The sequence below is a fragment of the Hylobates moloch genome, unplaced genomic scaffold, assembly GCF_009828535.3.
Source record: "Hylobates moloch isolate HMO894 unplaced genomic scaffold, HMol_V3 SCAFFOLD_2, whole genome shotgun sequence".
NCBI classification, from domain to species: domain Eukaryota; kingdom Metazoa; phylum Chordata; class Mammalia; order Primates; family Hylobatidae; genus Hylobates; species Hylobates moloch.
The window spans coordinates 145,479,833-145,494,916 of record NW_026652277.1 but is presented as its reverse complement, the minus strand read 5'-3'; the positions used below and the strand labels follow the sequence as shown (position 1 = coordinate 145,494,916).

At 34.6% G+C, this 15,084-nt stretch overlaps 1 protein-coding gene across 2 annotated transcripts in view; it reads left to right on the top strand.

Annotated features, from left to right (window-relative positions):
• THEMIS (thymocyte selection associated) overlaps window positions 1-15,084 on the top strand; it is a 202,118-nt gene that overhangs the window by 45,281 nt on the left and 141,753 nt on the right. The window contains exon 3 of one of the 2 annotated variants that reach the window (XM_032158722.2): window positions 12,308-12,466. In XM_032158722.2, the coding sequence (XP_032014613.1) occupies window positions 12,308-12,466 (159 nt within the window). Of the gene's footprint in view, window positions 1-12,307; window positions 12,467-15,084 lie in introns of those variants that run through there. The other variant, XM_058430611.1, reaches the window with a different exon arrangement.

Sequence of the window (15,084 nt, the reverse complement as noted above, 5' to 3'; positions counted from 1 at the left end):
TTTTCTCTTCTCCATTTCTCTTTCTCACTAGCTGAAATTCAGACATGATGGTAGGAGATAGAGCAGTCATCTTAGAACATAAGATGGGAGATCTGTTGAAGAGAGCAACATAAAAAGTCCTAGATCCTATGATAATTCCATATAAACCTTGACTACTTCTCACTAGGTTGCTGGTTGAGAGAGAGAAATAAGCATTTTCTTTCGTTGTTTAAGCAACTGTTTGGGGATTTATTTTAGCAGTGGAACTAGGTTTTTCTTTGGTGGCGGTGAGTTCATAAGCAACTCTTCCATCTACTACTTTGTATCCCAAATAATCAAACGTATCAGTTGATATTATAGAGAAATTGCTTGCCTAAGTACAGCTGCATTCAAATCAATTGTCTTGAAGTTTTCCCAAGAATACAATGGCTTATATAACTAAAAGAATTCTTTAGGATTTTCCCCCTAGAAGAAAGAAAGGAACAGTCTTTAGAAAAGAGTACCTACATCCCCTTTTCTATAGCACAGAAAACTTTTTTTTTCTTTCTTGGCTACTGAGTTCTATCAAAAGTAAAATAAATAAATAAATAAATAAACAAACAAATAATAAATAAATTAAATAAAAATAAAAATCTTAGTAGCCTTAGCCAAAGCTCTTTGTGCCTGGCATTAGTGTCTACTAGCTTATTAGTTTTTGTTCTTTATATATTTCTGTGTGCCTTCTGTCTCCAGCTACCTAGAATGTAAGTTTCTCAAGAAAAGGGATCTTTTGGCTTTTATTGGTTATTTCTTTGTGTGTATATCTTTTGATAATATCTGGTTTTGTGCTCTGAATTGGATGATATTAGATACTCAGTAGATGATAGAAATTGTTCAATAAGAGTGATTATTGAGTATTTTTAAATATTATGTCTCTCTGTTCAATTTGTTATGAAACTTTATGCATTGGTTTCAAACATACAGAAATATGGGGAGAATGAGCTCATCCACCAAAGGGCAATTTAATTTTTTAGAATCTTTATAATTTATCTATTTTAAAATTTCTCAGTGACCCTTTTGAGCATGAAGTTTTAAAATACTTGTCATTCTTCAAAGTAAATGATAATGAAATTCTATCTGTTTTGGACTTGATCTGCTAAGAAAAGCATTCAAAGAGAAAATTTGACTGCAAAAATAAACTATTAAGTAGCATAACTATACAATGATGTTCGTCAGTATTTGTTTTAGAATTTTTAGTTATTGAATAAAACTATAGACACTATATGTAGCTAGCTTATAGTGAATAGTGCACTTTATAAATGAATATGATAAAATTTAATGTATTTTAAGAACAAACTAAATCATTAATCTATCTTTATTCTTTCAATTAAAGACTTCAATAAATCAAAAAATGAAGGAAGAAAAAGCAAAGCTAAAAAAGATATAAGGAAGAAAATCTAAAGTATAAATCAAGTACAACATTTTACAAATATAAGGAGTGTGAGTTACAACACTGCATTTACACTCAAATGTAAATATTGGAGATTTTCCTTATATTATCAATGCATTTCTGGGACTCCAGGATTCCATTCTGTTACAAACGACTAAACTTATTGAAAAGAACATTCAAATGCTGTGCAACTAATATGAGACTGATACTATTTTTTCACTTAAGTAAAAACCTCACTGCCAAATAAACATGAAATGAATGTGCAGATGATTTTTAGCTTATTAAGTGAGGGAATCATTGAGGTGTTAAATCCAGTTCAAACACACATACATACACACAAGCATAAGTAAAATCAGAAATGCCAAAATGAATTACAGTATAGTCAAACCTGATTATCAACCTCAAACGTGTAATGTTAGTGTATGTTTTCTACAAGGCAAAGATCAATTACATATCTGCTGGAAAAAATCATTTTATTACAGTGGAAAATAATTGTTTATATTACTATGGATAATAGTAATTTACATTTCTATTAATTTTCTACAAGGCAGTATGAGATGTATACCTCTGTAGAATCAGATAATTCCCAAAAGGTCTGCTAGACAATATCTAGCTCTCCACTGAGAGGATATGTAGTAATCTTTTTTGTACTTTTCAAGTCTTGGACAACTTTTTTCCTGACAAGCTTTAACGAAGTCTTGAAACATGATATTTAGTAAAGGGTTAACTCAGCAGGCTTTGGGTGTTCAAACTTTATGTACATTCCAAAGAAAGGACTGCTCTTACTGGCTCCTTAGAGATACCTTATAAAACCTTGGATCATCCTGCCAGATGAGTGTTTTGTATACTTTGGACCTTTGGCCACTCTAATATCTGTTAGCATGGATAGCTCATGCTAACAAGGTGATTTTTGGTGGATGTCTGTTTTTTTAGTTTTGTTTTTCACCTGAGGTCCTTGGCCACACTGTATGAGTTTGACCTCTGAGGGGGTGCTGCATATTTAGCAGTTAAGGTCAGTTGTGTTTGCACTCCATGCCTTTGTGATCAACCTCCAGTAAAATCCCAGGACCCCAAGGCTCAGGTAAACTTTCCTTATTAGCAACAGTTTGTACATGTTGTCACTCATGATTGCTGGGAGAATGATGCTCTGTCCATGTGACTCCACTGGGAGAGGACAATTGGAAACCTGTGCCTGGTTTCTCTTGGGCTCTGCCATATGCACCTTTTTCATTGGCTCATTTTAATCTGTATTCTTTCTCTGAGTAAACTGTAACCATGAGTATAACAGCTTTTCTGACTTCTATGAGTCCTAATCAATCATTAACCTGAGGGTGGATATGCGGACCTTTGATACATATGGATAAACATAATTTTGCTAGACGTTCAGGTAAGTGTTGATGGAGGCCTTCAACAAACAGAACTGAGAGGCTGAGACACTGATCTTGTATCTTCAAGTTGATTTAGTGTTTGTTAGGATGGTCATTTGTCATAATCTGCAGTGACTGCTTCCTGAATCTGATCACAGGGGATGCTGAGTAGGCTATTTATAGAAATCTCTGGACTTCTGCACATGATGTCTTCAAATCAGGCCCAACTCATCTTCTCCAAGATGCCTCTCTATTGAACTCACCTCTCTGCTTCCCTGGCACTCTCCCAGAAGATAGTCTAAGATTCTTTCATTCCCTTTCAAACTAACTGCAAAGCATAAATTCTATGACCTTCCTCAAGACCTGGCTTTTACTTCTCTCAATAAGAAACAGCTCTTGTAAATCAAAAGCTTTGATTTAAAAATTTTTTTTTCTGATCTGGCACAGAGTAGATTTTGAAAGTAAAACATAGTATTCTTTATTTTTTCTCTTTGTACTAAAAAAAGTCCCAATTTTTTTCAGCAGGGTGGTAAATTCCTTTATGTCATGCACTGTGCCCCCCTTGGTCTATAATCTACTATAGATCATCTTACATTATTTAATTCTTATATTCATATGAAAAGATTTTGACAATTGTGGAAAATATTGTTCAATTTTAGTAAAGCCTATCTTGTCAAGACAATTATCTCCCTAAGTATTCAAAATGTCTTTGAGTCTCAGAGCTAAACAATGACTAAAACTTCCTTTCTTCCCTGGGGAAATAATCCTTATGTCTTGGCTTTAATGGTAGAAAGGACACAGGGGAAGAATCCAGCTATTGATGCAGTATTATTTCCCTACATTTGCTGCTCAGATTTAAGACATTTGTACTTTTTCTACTGTAGGTATTACTTTGACCATTGGTTGGCAAAGACAAATGTTGATAGTATGAAATGGCTGGTTATTCCTCACACAAAGATTTTTAGTTTTCTGGCAGGAAACTTTCTTTGGACATCTCTGACAGCTATTATTTAGTCTTTCCTGGAACACTTAAGTACACATGTTTTTGAGAAGCAGGATTCCATGTTCCACAACTCCAAGGATGCCACGTAAGTTATGGTTCAAGTAGTTTTATAATGGGCAACCTATGCAGTAAGCAGTGGCCCTGAATATACTCCAATTGTTTGACAGCTTTGTTTGTTAGAAAGAACAGCTGTCTTCAAATATGTTAAGGCTTCTACATAGAAGAGTTAAAATAATTGTTTTCTGTACAATTTCAAAGGCTAAAAAACTGTTCTAGTGTGTATATCCCAGATAAGCACAGATAAAGGTTAATAAAATGAAGAAATTTTTAACAGTAAGAGCTGCTCAAAAGTAAAGCAGATCACCTTAAAGTAAATGGAATTCCATCACTGAAGATGTTCAAATAAAATTTGGACACCTGCTTGCTACAGATACTGTATGGGGACTCAGTTATCATAATACATTAATAGGATAAAAGAGTATTTAAATTTTCCCATCTGAGATGCAATGATTCGAGAGATCATTAAAGTTTCTAGCACTTAGAGATGTAAGTGAAATTTAAACTCATTCTACAACTGCCACTGGGTTATATACAATTGTGATTACTATCAAGTTAGAGTTTTTATGCCTCGATTCAGACAGCTGACTTGGAATAAATGATTGAATGAGGGGTTCTGGTTCTGTATTCTTCTGCCAGATTTCATTTGACTAAGCCTTTGGGAGTAAATTAGCCCAATTTGAGGATTAAAATCTTTAAAAATATTAGCCAAGGGGGCTTAAAGAAAGCAAGGTAAGTCATAGTGAAAGACTGGGCTGGACATAATCAATACCTGGCATGCCATTTTCAACTGATGGATAGTCACCTAGAACTTGATGTTGAGGATTATTAGGTCATATCTGGATTCAATTCAAAATATACCTTGGATGATTAGTGATGAGAGGGACAAATGGTAGAATATACTGCACATATTTGCTGTCTCTCTCATGGAGACTACTTGGCATGTTATTTAGGTAGAATGCATAGAATTCATCTCCTGGGGCTGGGTGGGGTGGCTGACACCTGTAATCCCAGCACTTTGGGAGGCCGAGGTGGGTGGATCACTTGAAGTCAGGAGTTCAAGACTAGCCTGGCCAACAAGGCGAAACCCTATCTCTACTAAAAATACAAAAATTATCTGGGCGTGGTGGTGAGTGCCTGTAATCCCACCTACTTGGCAGGGTGAAGTAGGAGAATCACTTGAATATAGGAGGTGGAGGTTGCAATGAGCTAAGATTGCACCACTGCACTTCAGCCTGGGCAACAGAGAGAAAAAAAAAAATTACTTCCTAGGAGATTTCACCTGCTTATGGCTTTGGAACTGAGCTGTGTAGGTCCAGCAACTCAAAGCATCCATGGTCAATTAGGATGAGCATTAACTCATACAACTCAGAAGAATATAAGGTAGAAATCAGAATGCCAGTACAATAACTTGCAATTATAATTATTACTGTCAAGTTGATTAAAATTCCTGGGTCTTTTAGCTAGGGCACTCAGGCTGCTGTGTCATTGAGATAGATGAGTTAATAATAATGATTAAGACTTTGTGTATTAGGTTATAACTTTCCTTTTTCAGGATGTTTAAATTTTACTCTAACTCCTTGAGACTACATCCTCGTTCCCTGCCTTGACTGGTCATATGTTTGCACTTAATTCCTTCTGGAAGTGCTTCCAAAACTATCTGTGGTGAAGAGTTAATTCATTTTCCTTTTCTGATCCATCATGAATTAGTGCTTTGATAAAATACAATAAAAATGAGTTATAAAAATAAAATTAAAAATGCACAATATAAGCACAATTTCAATGAATGACCTCCAAAATTTTATTAAAAATTTTAAGCCTTTACTCTCAATTTTCTCTTTCTTTCTTTCTTCTTTCTCTCTTTTTTCTTTTTTTTCTTTTTCTTTTTTTTTTTTTTTTGAGATGGAGTCTTACTGTGTCACCCAGGCTGGAGTAGAGTGGTACAATCTCAGCTCACTGCAACCTTCACCTCCTGGGTTCAAGTGATTCTCCTGCCTCAGCCTCCCCAGGTAGCTGGTATTACAGGCACCCACCACCATGCCCGGCTAATTTTTGTATTTTTAGTAGAGATGGGTTTCGCCATGTTGACCAGGCTGGTCTTGAACCCCTAAACTCAGGTGATCCACCTACCTCGGCCTCCCAAAGTGCTGGGCTTACAGGCATGAGCCACTGTGCCCAGTCTTTACTCTCAATTTCTAAACTATAATTCACAAGCAGAATAACTAATAGAGTGTTTAATTAATGCTAACAAAGTTAGGGAAATAGATAATAGCATGAAGCTTTATTTTGTATGTATTGTGCAAACACACTATAATCCATTAGGGTCCCTGTGTAATCAATGCAATCAGTACATTTGTATTCATTAAATGAAAATAGAGAACAAGTTTATGATTTTAAATGGCTCTAGATGTCTATATTAAATTTATTTAACATTTAAGATATAAAATGTAGGCAGATGTTGATGTGTATAAAATGTACTTGAAACCAAGTCCTTCCTAAAACAATAAGCCAACTCCCAATGCAATATTGTTTATACATGAAATTATGATATTATTTATGTCATTTTGAGGGTTAAAATTTGGGTGAAATATGGGAAATATTTGATCAATAATAGTATCAGAAGATGCACAATCACTGATTTGTTCCACGATCATAGATAAATGTTTTGTGGATACGCAGGAGGGATATTTATTTCATACACACACCCTCAAATCCCTTTGCTCTGATAATGTTTACTCAATGAACCACAATGATGACTTCTATCATGACAACCACTTGTAAGCCCTCTTAGTACAATTTTATTTAATCTATTAAATTAATAAATTTACCATTAAACAAACACATTTTTAGCTAATGCATGAAACAGTGATTTATTCTTCTATCACTGAAACTTAGTCACTTGAATTTCTTGCATATCACTCAGAGTGATTGAAATGTTGTGCTTTTCTGGGTTTTGGCCCTGGTACTTATTTAATCTGATTTTATTTATTTATTTATTTATTTTTGGCTCTCAGGCCCCAGCATTTCCAATCTGTAGGAACTTTTATTGCTTCCCCATGTTCAGATGTTTTAAGTAAGACTCACCAATATTTCCTACAGTCTTTTGTTCAGTATTTAGGCTTGACTTCCTGGATAATACTTAAGCCCCCAATTCACAAGAAAAATCCTATATTCTTAGAGGTTAGAGAGATTTTACCTTAGTTCTTAGCACAGCCATAACTTTTCTTATTATGTAATCTCAATGTTTTGCCTTCTTAACACTGATATTTTGGGGATGAGAGAGTCTCTACGGCCTGGAAAGGTCATTTCCTAGCATTTCTCAGATGCACCTCTTAGTGCTGTATCTAGTGTCCAACTGGGAGAATCCACCCTTAGTAAAGCTGAAAGCTTGCTTTTTCATGTCTACTTATATGTACCCTGCATTAAAATATCATGCTCACTTATTTTTAGGCACATTCTTCATAGAGTGGGAATGACATTGTCTCTGCCTTACAGGAAATGTAGACCATCTCTTTATGGAAGACTGGCCATATAAATGTCTATTGCAACCATGGCCTCTTTTGAACTTCATTCCTTTGGTCGCCTATCTAGAGGTTCATTTGGAAAATTGAATTTATCACTATAATGGTCTCAATGCCACATCAACTGCCATGTCTAGGTACACAATTGCCAATAAAATAGTTTTACACTTAAACATTTCCTTTAGAGGGATGCTCCTTCTTGATAATTTGTGCTATCCTGAAGCAAAAAATAATCACGCCTATTTATAATGAGCAAAGATGCATCTCCACTGGCAACCCCAGTGGATATGGTTCTATTAGACACTATCAGCCATACTTTGCAGATATAATTTCCTAACTTATAAAAATATATCTCAGATGATCACATGAGCTCACTCTTTATGCAAACTTAACAAGTAGAGATTCATATTATAGAACTACTACCCTCATTACTCCTTGTCTAGAGAATTCACAGCGTGGCCAGCTTGTATATACTTCACTTTTGTATTTGATATCAAACATACCAAATAAAGACATAACCCATGCAAAAACCTTTGACTTGACCATGCTTTAAACTGCTTATGTAGAAGGACCACTATTATATTCACAACAATTAATTGTCATTTTACAATGAAACAAAATTATAACAACATTCACTAATCATCTAATAAGTGATAAAAAACTGTTTTACTAGCTGTGGGGGAGGTGTACATATAGTCAAGATAATGTCTCTTCTCTAGGAAAGCATAATAAATTCCAAAATATACATAACACTCCAATGGAAGCAGTGATAATAATCACATAAGGCTATAATGGAGATACACATGAAGTGCTATCAGAGCATAGAGGAGAGAATTAATTCTTACTTAGGTGTAGGGATCAAGGAAGGCTTTGAAGAAAATAATGAATATCGGCTGAAGCTTTGGAATTGGTTGGACTTTGACAAGTTGATAAGGATGTAAAGGGATGGGTGGCCTGGTATAGTGTCAGGGGATGGGAGGGCAGGCAGTAATGGAGGGAGAGTGCATTTGAGTAAAGGGGAGAAACATCCAATGTAGTTTCCTCTTTGCTGATTGTCACACGTTTTTAACTTTGTAGGGAAGATGGAAGAAAATCTATTGAACCAATTGTTTTGGCTGTTCTGATGTGATCACAGTATTGCTTATATGGATTGTCAAACAAGGGATGAGCTCATAAAAGGATATTAATGTGTCGTTTTTATTGAGCAAAGTAGCATTACAGAAAAGGTGATTTCAAAGGCACATGGCTCTTTCATTACAGCCTTCAGGGGCAATGTTTGATCACTGAAAACAGGCTGCTTTGTTCCAGCTTTCTCTGATGTTTGGCATTATCCTGAATACATATGCTTTGACTTGGATAGAATCAGTCTGTAAAGATTTAATAGATTTGAGATTTGCATATTCAAAATACATGTTTTATGGTTAAAATGAAATGAAAACCATTTTAATATGCATGTCTATATATACACAGATACATTTCAGACACATATCTCAGCAATTTTTTTAAAAGCAATTACACATATTATGTGTTTGTTTTGAGATAATGAAAGTTGGCTATTTTTAAAATTCACCATTTTAACTTATCAAGAAGGAAAAACGTATTTTAAGACACATTATATTGGTGATAACAAAATACAAGAAGATTTCCAGTTTTAGCGACTTGAGCTTTGCTGTATGTCCCTGTTACCTATCATAGACATAACTTTCTAGTGCTAGATGTCTCTGAACACTTTCTTTATTAAAAATGAGTTAACAGCTTTCTTGGTTGAAGAAAATTGGAAGTCACAAAATATTAAAGAGAAATTATAAAAGATTAGCATTTACATGATATTCTTTTCCTTATGTGACTGAAAGAAGTGAGCTTTTTTCTTCCAAAAGGAAAAACTTGCTTGGAAAAAGACCTGAAGAGTCAAAAGCTTTTCTTGTGGTGACCAAGACTCATGAAATTTGTTTTTATAGAATTCTCTGGCTTCTATTCCATGTGAATTGATATGAAATCTCACACAAATTTGTCTTTTTATTTTGAATTCCAGTTGAATCTTTAAAAGAAAGATGACATTCCAACTCAGCCTATTTGATATACATTACATTTACAATTAGATAACCATTGCACTGAAATTAAGCCCAACAGACTTCAGCTGAAATGGGCTAGGTTAAATTATGTTCCATTTAATGTGACAAAGAAAAATTTTACTATTTGCGTCTTTACTTAAAATCCTTCCCTTTCCCTCTCTCCACTTATAACATCCTCTAACTCAATGATGCCCAGTACTTTCTCTGCTTAACACATTCTCTCCTCTCTGTTAGTTTTGCAACAATTTCAAAACAGAGACTATATTGTTATCCACTTGTTGCCTAGGCCAGTGTTTGCAAACCTTAATGTACTTATAAATCATCTAGGGATCTTGTTAAAAACACAGGTTCTGATTCAGCAGGTGTGGGGTCTAAGATTCTAACAAGCTCTCAGGTGATGTGCTGGACCAAGGTTTGTATAGCAAACACAGTACAAATGACCTGTCCTTAGATGTGTTTTTGGACCATGATAACTGGAAATGTAGATTCTCTGACTTTGAGGTTGCTTCATACTTTAAATTGCTTTTTTATTTATTGATAATAAATCAATAATGAATGCTCTGAACCATCTGGACTCCCTCTACTTCTCTAGTCTCTGTTTTTACCACTTCCTCTTTCTTACATACATTTTAGACATAACAAAGTACTTGAAGTTTCCAGAATGTATCAGGCTCTTTCACATCTCAGTGCCTTTTCAAATACTATTTTCTCTGCCTGTCCTGGTGTCCTGTGACTCTTCCTTTAAAACTCAAATCTGCTGTCATCTCCTCCAGGAATCCTTCTCTAATCTCTTTTTCATGTAATTGCATAATTAAATGCCTTCAGTATACTCCCACAATGCCCTGTATTTCCTTTATTACACCTTTCTCATAATCTGTTGCAATTGTCTGCTTAATTGTTCTTTCCCTTCAAGACAATGCTTCTGGGGGGAAGGAATAATGCATTTTGTCTCTGGTTCCTATTGCCAATCACCAACATGGTAGGTTTTTTTTTTTAATCAAAGTTTGCTGAATGAATGAAGAGGGGAAGTTGATGTGTTGTAGTCATACAAGAATGTAATGCAATATTTCTTCTCATGAAGTTTAAAATTGAACTGGGAGTCATACAAACTAAAACTCATAAAAAATTAAGTACAGGGTGAGATAATACTAAAGATACAAAATGTTAGTATGTGATTAATTGCCAAATGAGGATCATAGCAAATAACCGTTCAGAGTCAACTGGAGGAAAACTGTCACTGTGGATTTATTAGTATTTTTAATACCTCAATTTGTTCCACAAAGGACTTGAGCCTGCTGATAACACTATGCATTAAAATTAATGAAAATATGAGCACATATGTAATTAAGGGAATAGTATGAGACAAGGAGACGGTTATGGAAATATGTACCAGAAGCTTGAGGAATGGATAGACTATCCTTAAGACGTATTCCTTAGACGTATTCTTCTTGTCTGCAAAAATGCTTCTTGCTCAGATATGGACAGCAATGTGGGTGTGCTGGATTTTCATACCCACTCTGCCTGGGAAGCTGACTTCTGTGGGAACATTAGCAGCTCGCTTGTCCTCTGGCTTCTGGCAGAATTTGGCTAATGGGATGCCTGTGGAGAAGAGTGAGGTCAGGACATTTATTTCCTTTGGTTGCCTAGAACTGGCTGTGCCTCTTTTTAAATATGGCCCCTATGATAAACCTCCTGAAATTATTCTAATTTGAGTGTGCCCTGTCACCTATTGGGACTCTGATATGACCTCAGTTGTTGTTTAGAGCTAGATTGGATGCCAGGCTTAATAACTTTTCTGACAAACATTAATGCCATAAAAATATTCTAGATGCATGCTATATATCAGGAACAATTCTATGAGGAGGTGGTTCAATACAGAAAAATTCAGAAAACAAACAAGCAAACCTATAACTCTGTGTTTATATACTTTACATTTAGTATGGCAAAGGCAACGTAAACCATCTTGGAGGTCAGGAAAAATTGATATATATAAAAGCTCACAGCTCTATAATGTTTATTTATATCAGCCTTAAGTTTAGTGTTGAATTGTAAAGCAATAATATGCCAGAGATATAGTTTTTGGGTTGTTTCCTTTTCACTGGGGGTAGATTATCCAGAATTTTTGCCTCTGCTCTTGTCTGTTGCTCATCTTCTGGTTATTTTACTCCTCACTGTCCTTCCATCAGGGAATATAAAAGGAAAATAAGTGAATGAAAACTTAGCTGTAGCATCTATGATAAAAGGTTTGTCAAGAAGAGACTGAAATCCTGACTAAAATGAAGCTTTTCAGTTTATCTGGGTTGGTCTGCCCCCTATCGCCACAAAGATATTCAGAATGGTTTCTAGCTTGTCAAAAACCAAGAGATAAAAACAGGCAAAAAGATTTGCTTTCACGCTAATGAAGAGAACCAGATCTAATAAATAAATATGATCCTCTTAATATGAAGCCCTGGTGTGCAGACCCTCTTTTTCATGCCCAATTGTATGACAACCTTGTTTGCAGTCGTTGTTTAGATCATTGTTGCATCATATAAGCTTAATTTTGTGACCTGGCAAAAACAGATCATAAATCTCAGTAGTGGAAGATATGTTTGTAGTTTGACCATGGTAAGATGAGCTAAGGGTGCTGAAGAAATCATAAATTCAATTTACAAAAATAAAGAAAATAAGATTTATTTATACTTGGCCCAGTGGATTAAGTGAAAATCTAATATTTTTTCTGGTCTATGCTGTACATTTTGCCAAGCTTGATTAAATTCCTGTTTAGCAGGTAGCTAAGAGAGGAACTGAATTAAAACACTTTATATTAAGCTTTTGAGTCTACTTTGTTCTTACTGTTTTCTTTTTAAAAAGCTGTTTTAACTTTTCTTTCCTTTTAGGCTCTATTTATGAAATGTTTGGAAATGAATGCTGTTTTTCAACAGGAGAAGTGATTAAAATTACTGGTCTCAAAATTAAGAAGATCATAGCTGAAATTTGTGAGCAGATTGAAGGTTGTGAGTCTCTACAGCCATTTGAACTGCCTATGAATTTTCCAGGTACAGCGCATTGCAACCACTTATCATTCTACAACTATATTGTTAATAATATGTATGTATACACAACCAAAAACAAGAAAAAAATGGTCTTTTTTTTCACTCTAGGATAATGGGGGGGAAAAATCCAGAATTGTTACAGTTTGATCATTTTAAGAACAAATGGAAGGCAACTATTTTCTCCTTTTTTAAAGGGAAAGATGTTTATCTTGTACTTAAGAATTAATCTTTTTGGTTAACAAACATTTAGTGAAGTTCCAACTATATACACACCACTAGTGTGCTAAATAATGAGAACCAAGAAATCAAAGATATATTTTCATAAATTCTGTAGAACTAAGTAACATCATTTAAGCCTGTCTACCCTCTTTGCTATTCCTACTGTCATTACTCTAGCTCCTTGGATCACCGTTGACCTTGCCTGTCTAATATTACTGAAAAGTCGGCCTGGTCTTTTTTATCTAATTGACTCTACTCAGCCCTCCAAAACTAGCTCAAATATCATGTCATCTAGAAGACTTTTGCTGACCTTCTAACCTAATCTAGATTTCTCTTTTATGTTCCCATAGTATCTTGGGCCTCATAGCATACACCTCATTGGATAGTCGTTGATGACTTTCTCGTTTGCCATATTTTTTACACTAGGGGTTGGCAAACTTTTTCTATAAAAAGCCAAATAGTAAATCTTTTAGGCTTTGTGGCCAGAGGGTCTCTGTCACACCTATTTCACTATGCTGTTTATGTGGTAGCACGAAAGCAGCTCTGGATAATACATAAACCAATGAGCATGGCTATGGCTCAATAAAACTTTATTTACAAAAACAGGTGACAAAAACAGGTGACTCATCAACTGTAGTTTGCTGACCTCTGCTCTAGACTAAAACTCCTGGACATGAAATATGAACATGTGACTTTGTATTTCTGATACCAAGCACAATTTCTGGCACAGAGTGTGTGCTCAATAATTGTTAACTGAATGAATGAATGAATGAATGACTAGTGAAAGAGAAAAATCTCATAAATCTTTACAATATAATGTGTTTCATGGTTTGATGGAAGTATACTTGTGTTCTTTGTGGGGCTTGAAAAGGAATATCAGACTATAGTTGGTTGTGTTTCAGAAGAGGGATTCTGCAGCCATTGTACTTGAATCCCAACTCTGCCACTTCTTAGCTGGATAACTTTAACAAGTTATCCTCCTTTCATGTAAAATGGGAATAATGATACTATCTATCTCCTAGTGTTATTGGGAGGGCTACGTATTGAAATATATTTAGTGTTTAGAATGGTGCATGGCATATAGCAAGGTGCATTAAAAGGTGTCAGCTTTTATTACCATTAAGATATTATTACTATCATTGGAGGAGTCAGGAAAAGCTCTTTAGAGAATGTTTTAATTGACCTGAAGTTGGAAGAATTAAAAGATGTTAGCTATATTGAAGTGAGGATTTTTTCAAGTGCTCTAGTATCCAGTCCCCTTTCAAATGAAACTTTACACATTGTTCAATTCTATTTCTTTCTTACTCGTCTTTTATAACAATGATTCTCAAATTTGGCTGCAATTAGAATCACCTAGGGAGCTTTAAAAAGTTCTGATGTTCAAGCCACTTACATGAGATATTCTGATTTGTTTGCTCTGTGGCAAAGTCTGGTCATCAAGGTTTCTTAAAGCTCCCAGCGTGATACTAACGAGCAGCCAGTGTTGAGAACCATTACTTTATAAGATGCCTCTCTTAAGTACTCTAATTAGATGTAACAATTCCCTTTTTAAATCACTATAGTTTTTCGTGCCTTAATCATTGCATTTATCACATTTTGCATGTAATTGAGGCTATTTGTGTACTTGTCTGACTACCACCATCTGTCTAATAGATCACAAGGTTGCTGAGGGCAGAATCTGAATCTTATTTATTACAATAATCCCCATGGTATTTAGAAAAAGATGCACATAATAAATATTTAGTAAGTTAAAATGACTAGAATCTTTTGGTAGAAGGAATTTTTCTTATTAGAATAGTGAAAACACTTAGTTTTTGGCTAACAGTTTAATTTGGGGAGTTGCTATTTAGAATATTCTTTTGAACTTCCAATTGGCATGATAATCTTGCATCTATTAAGTAACGATTTGAAAATGATGTTTATAAAACAGTTTTATTGTAAAGAACAGAGTGAAAATGGAAAGGTAAAGTGATTGGCACTGGTCAGGGTATAGTTTCTTTTTTCAAAGAGAACTCCTAGATATTGATGAAAGGCATCCAGATACAAAGATAATTCTTCTACATCAGCACTAGGGAGAAAGAGAGAAATCAAGGACACTAATGTTATTCAAAAATTTTAATAGCAGCATCTCTTTATTTATACTATATTTAAAACTATTTAAGTTCCCAATTAGATTTTCAACTTAAAAAGTCAAATGGTATTTTAAAACATTCTTCCTCATTTGTAAATTTCCCAAACTTCCTTTTGCTATTGATTTCTAATTTTATTCTATTATGGTCAGATGACATACTTTGTATGACTCAATCCTTTTAAATTTATTGAGACTTGTTTTTTTGGACTAATATATGATCTAGAGAATGTTCTGTATTCACTTGAGAAGAATGTATTTTCTATTTTTGTTG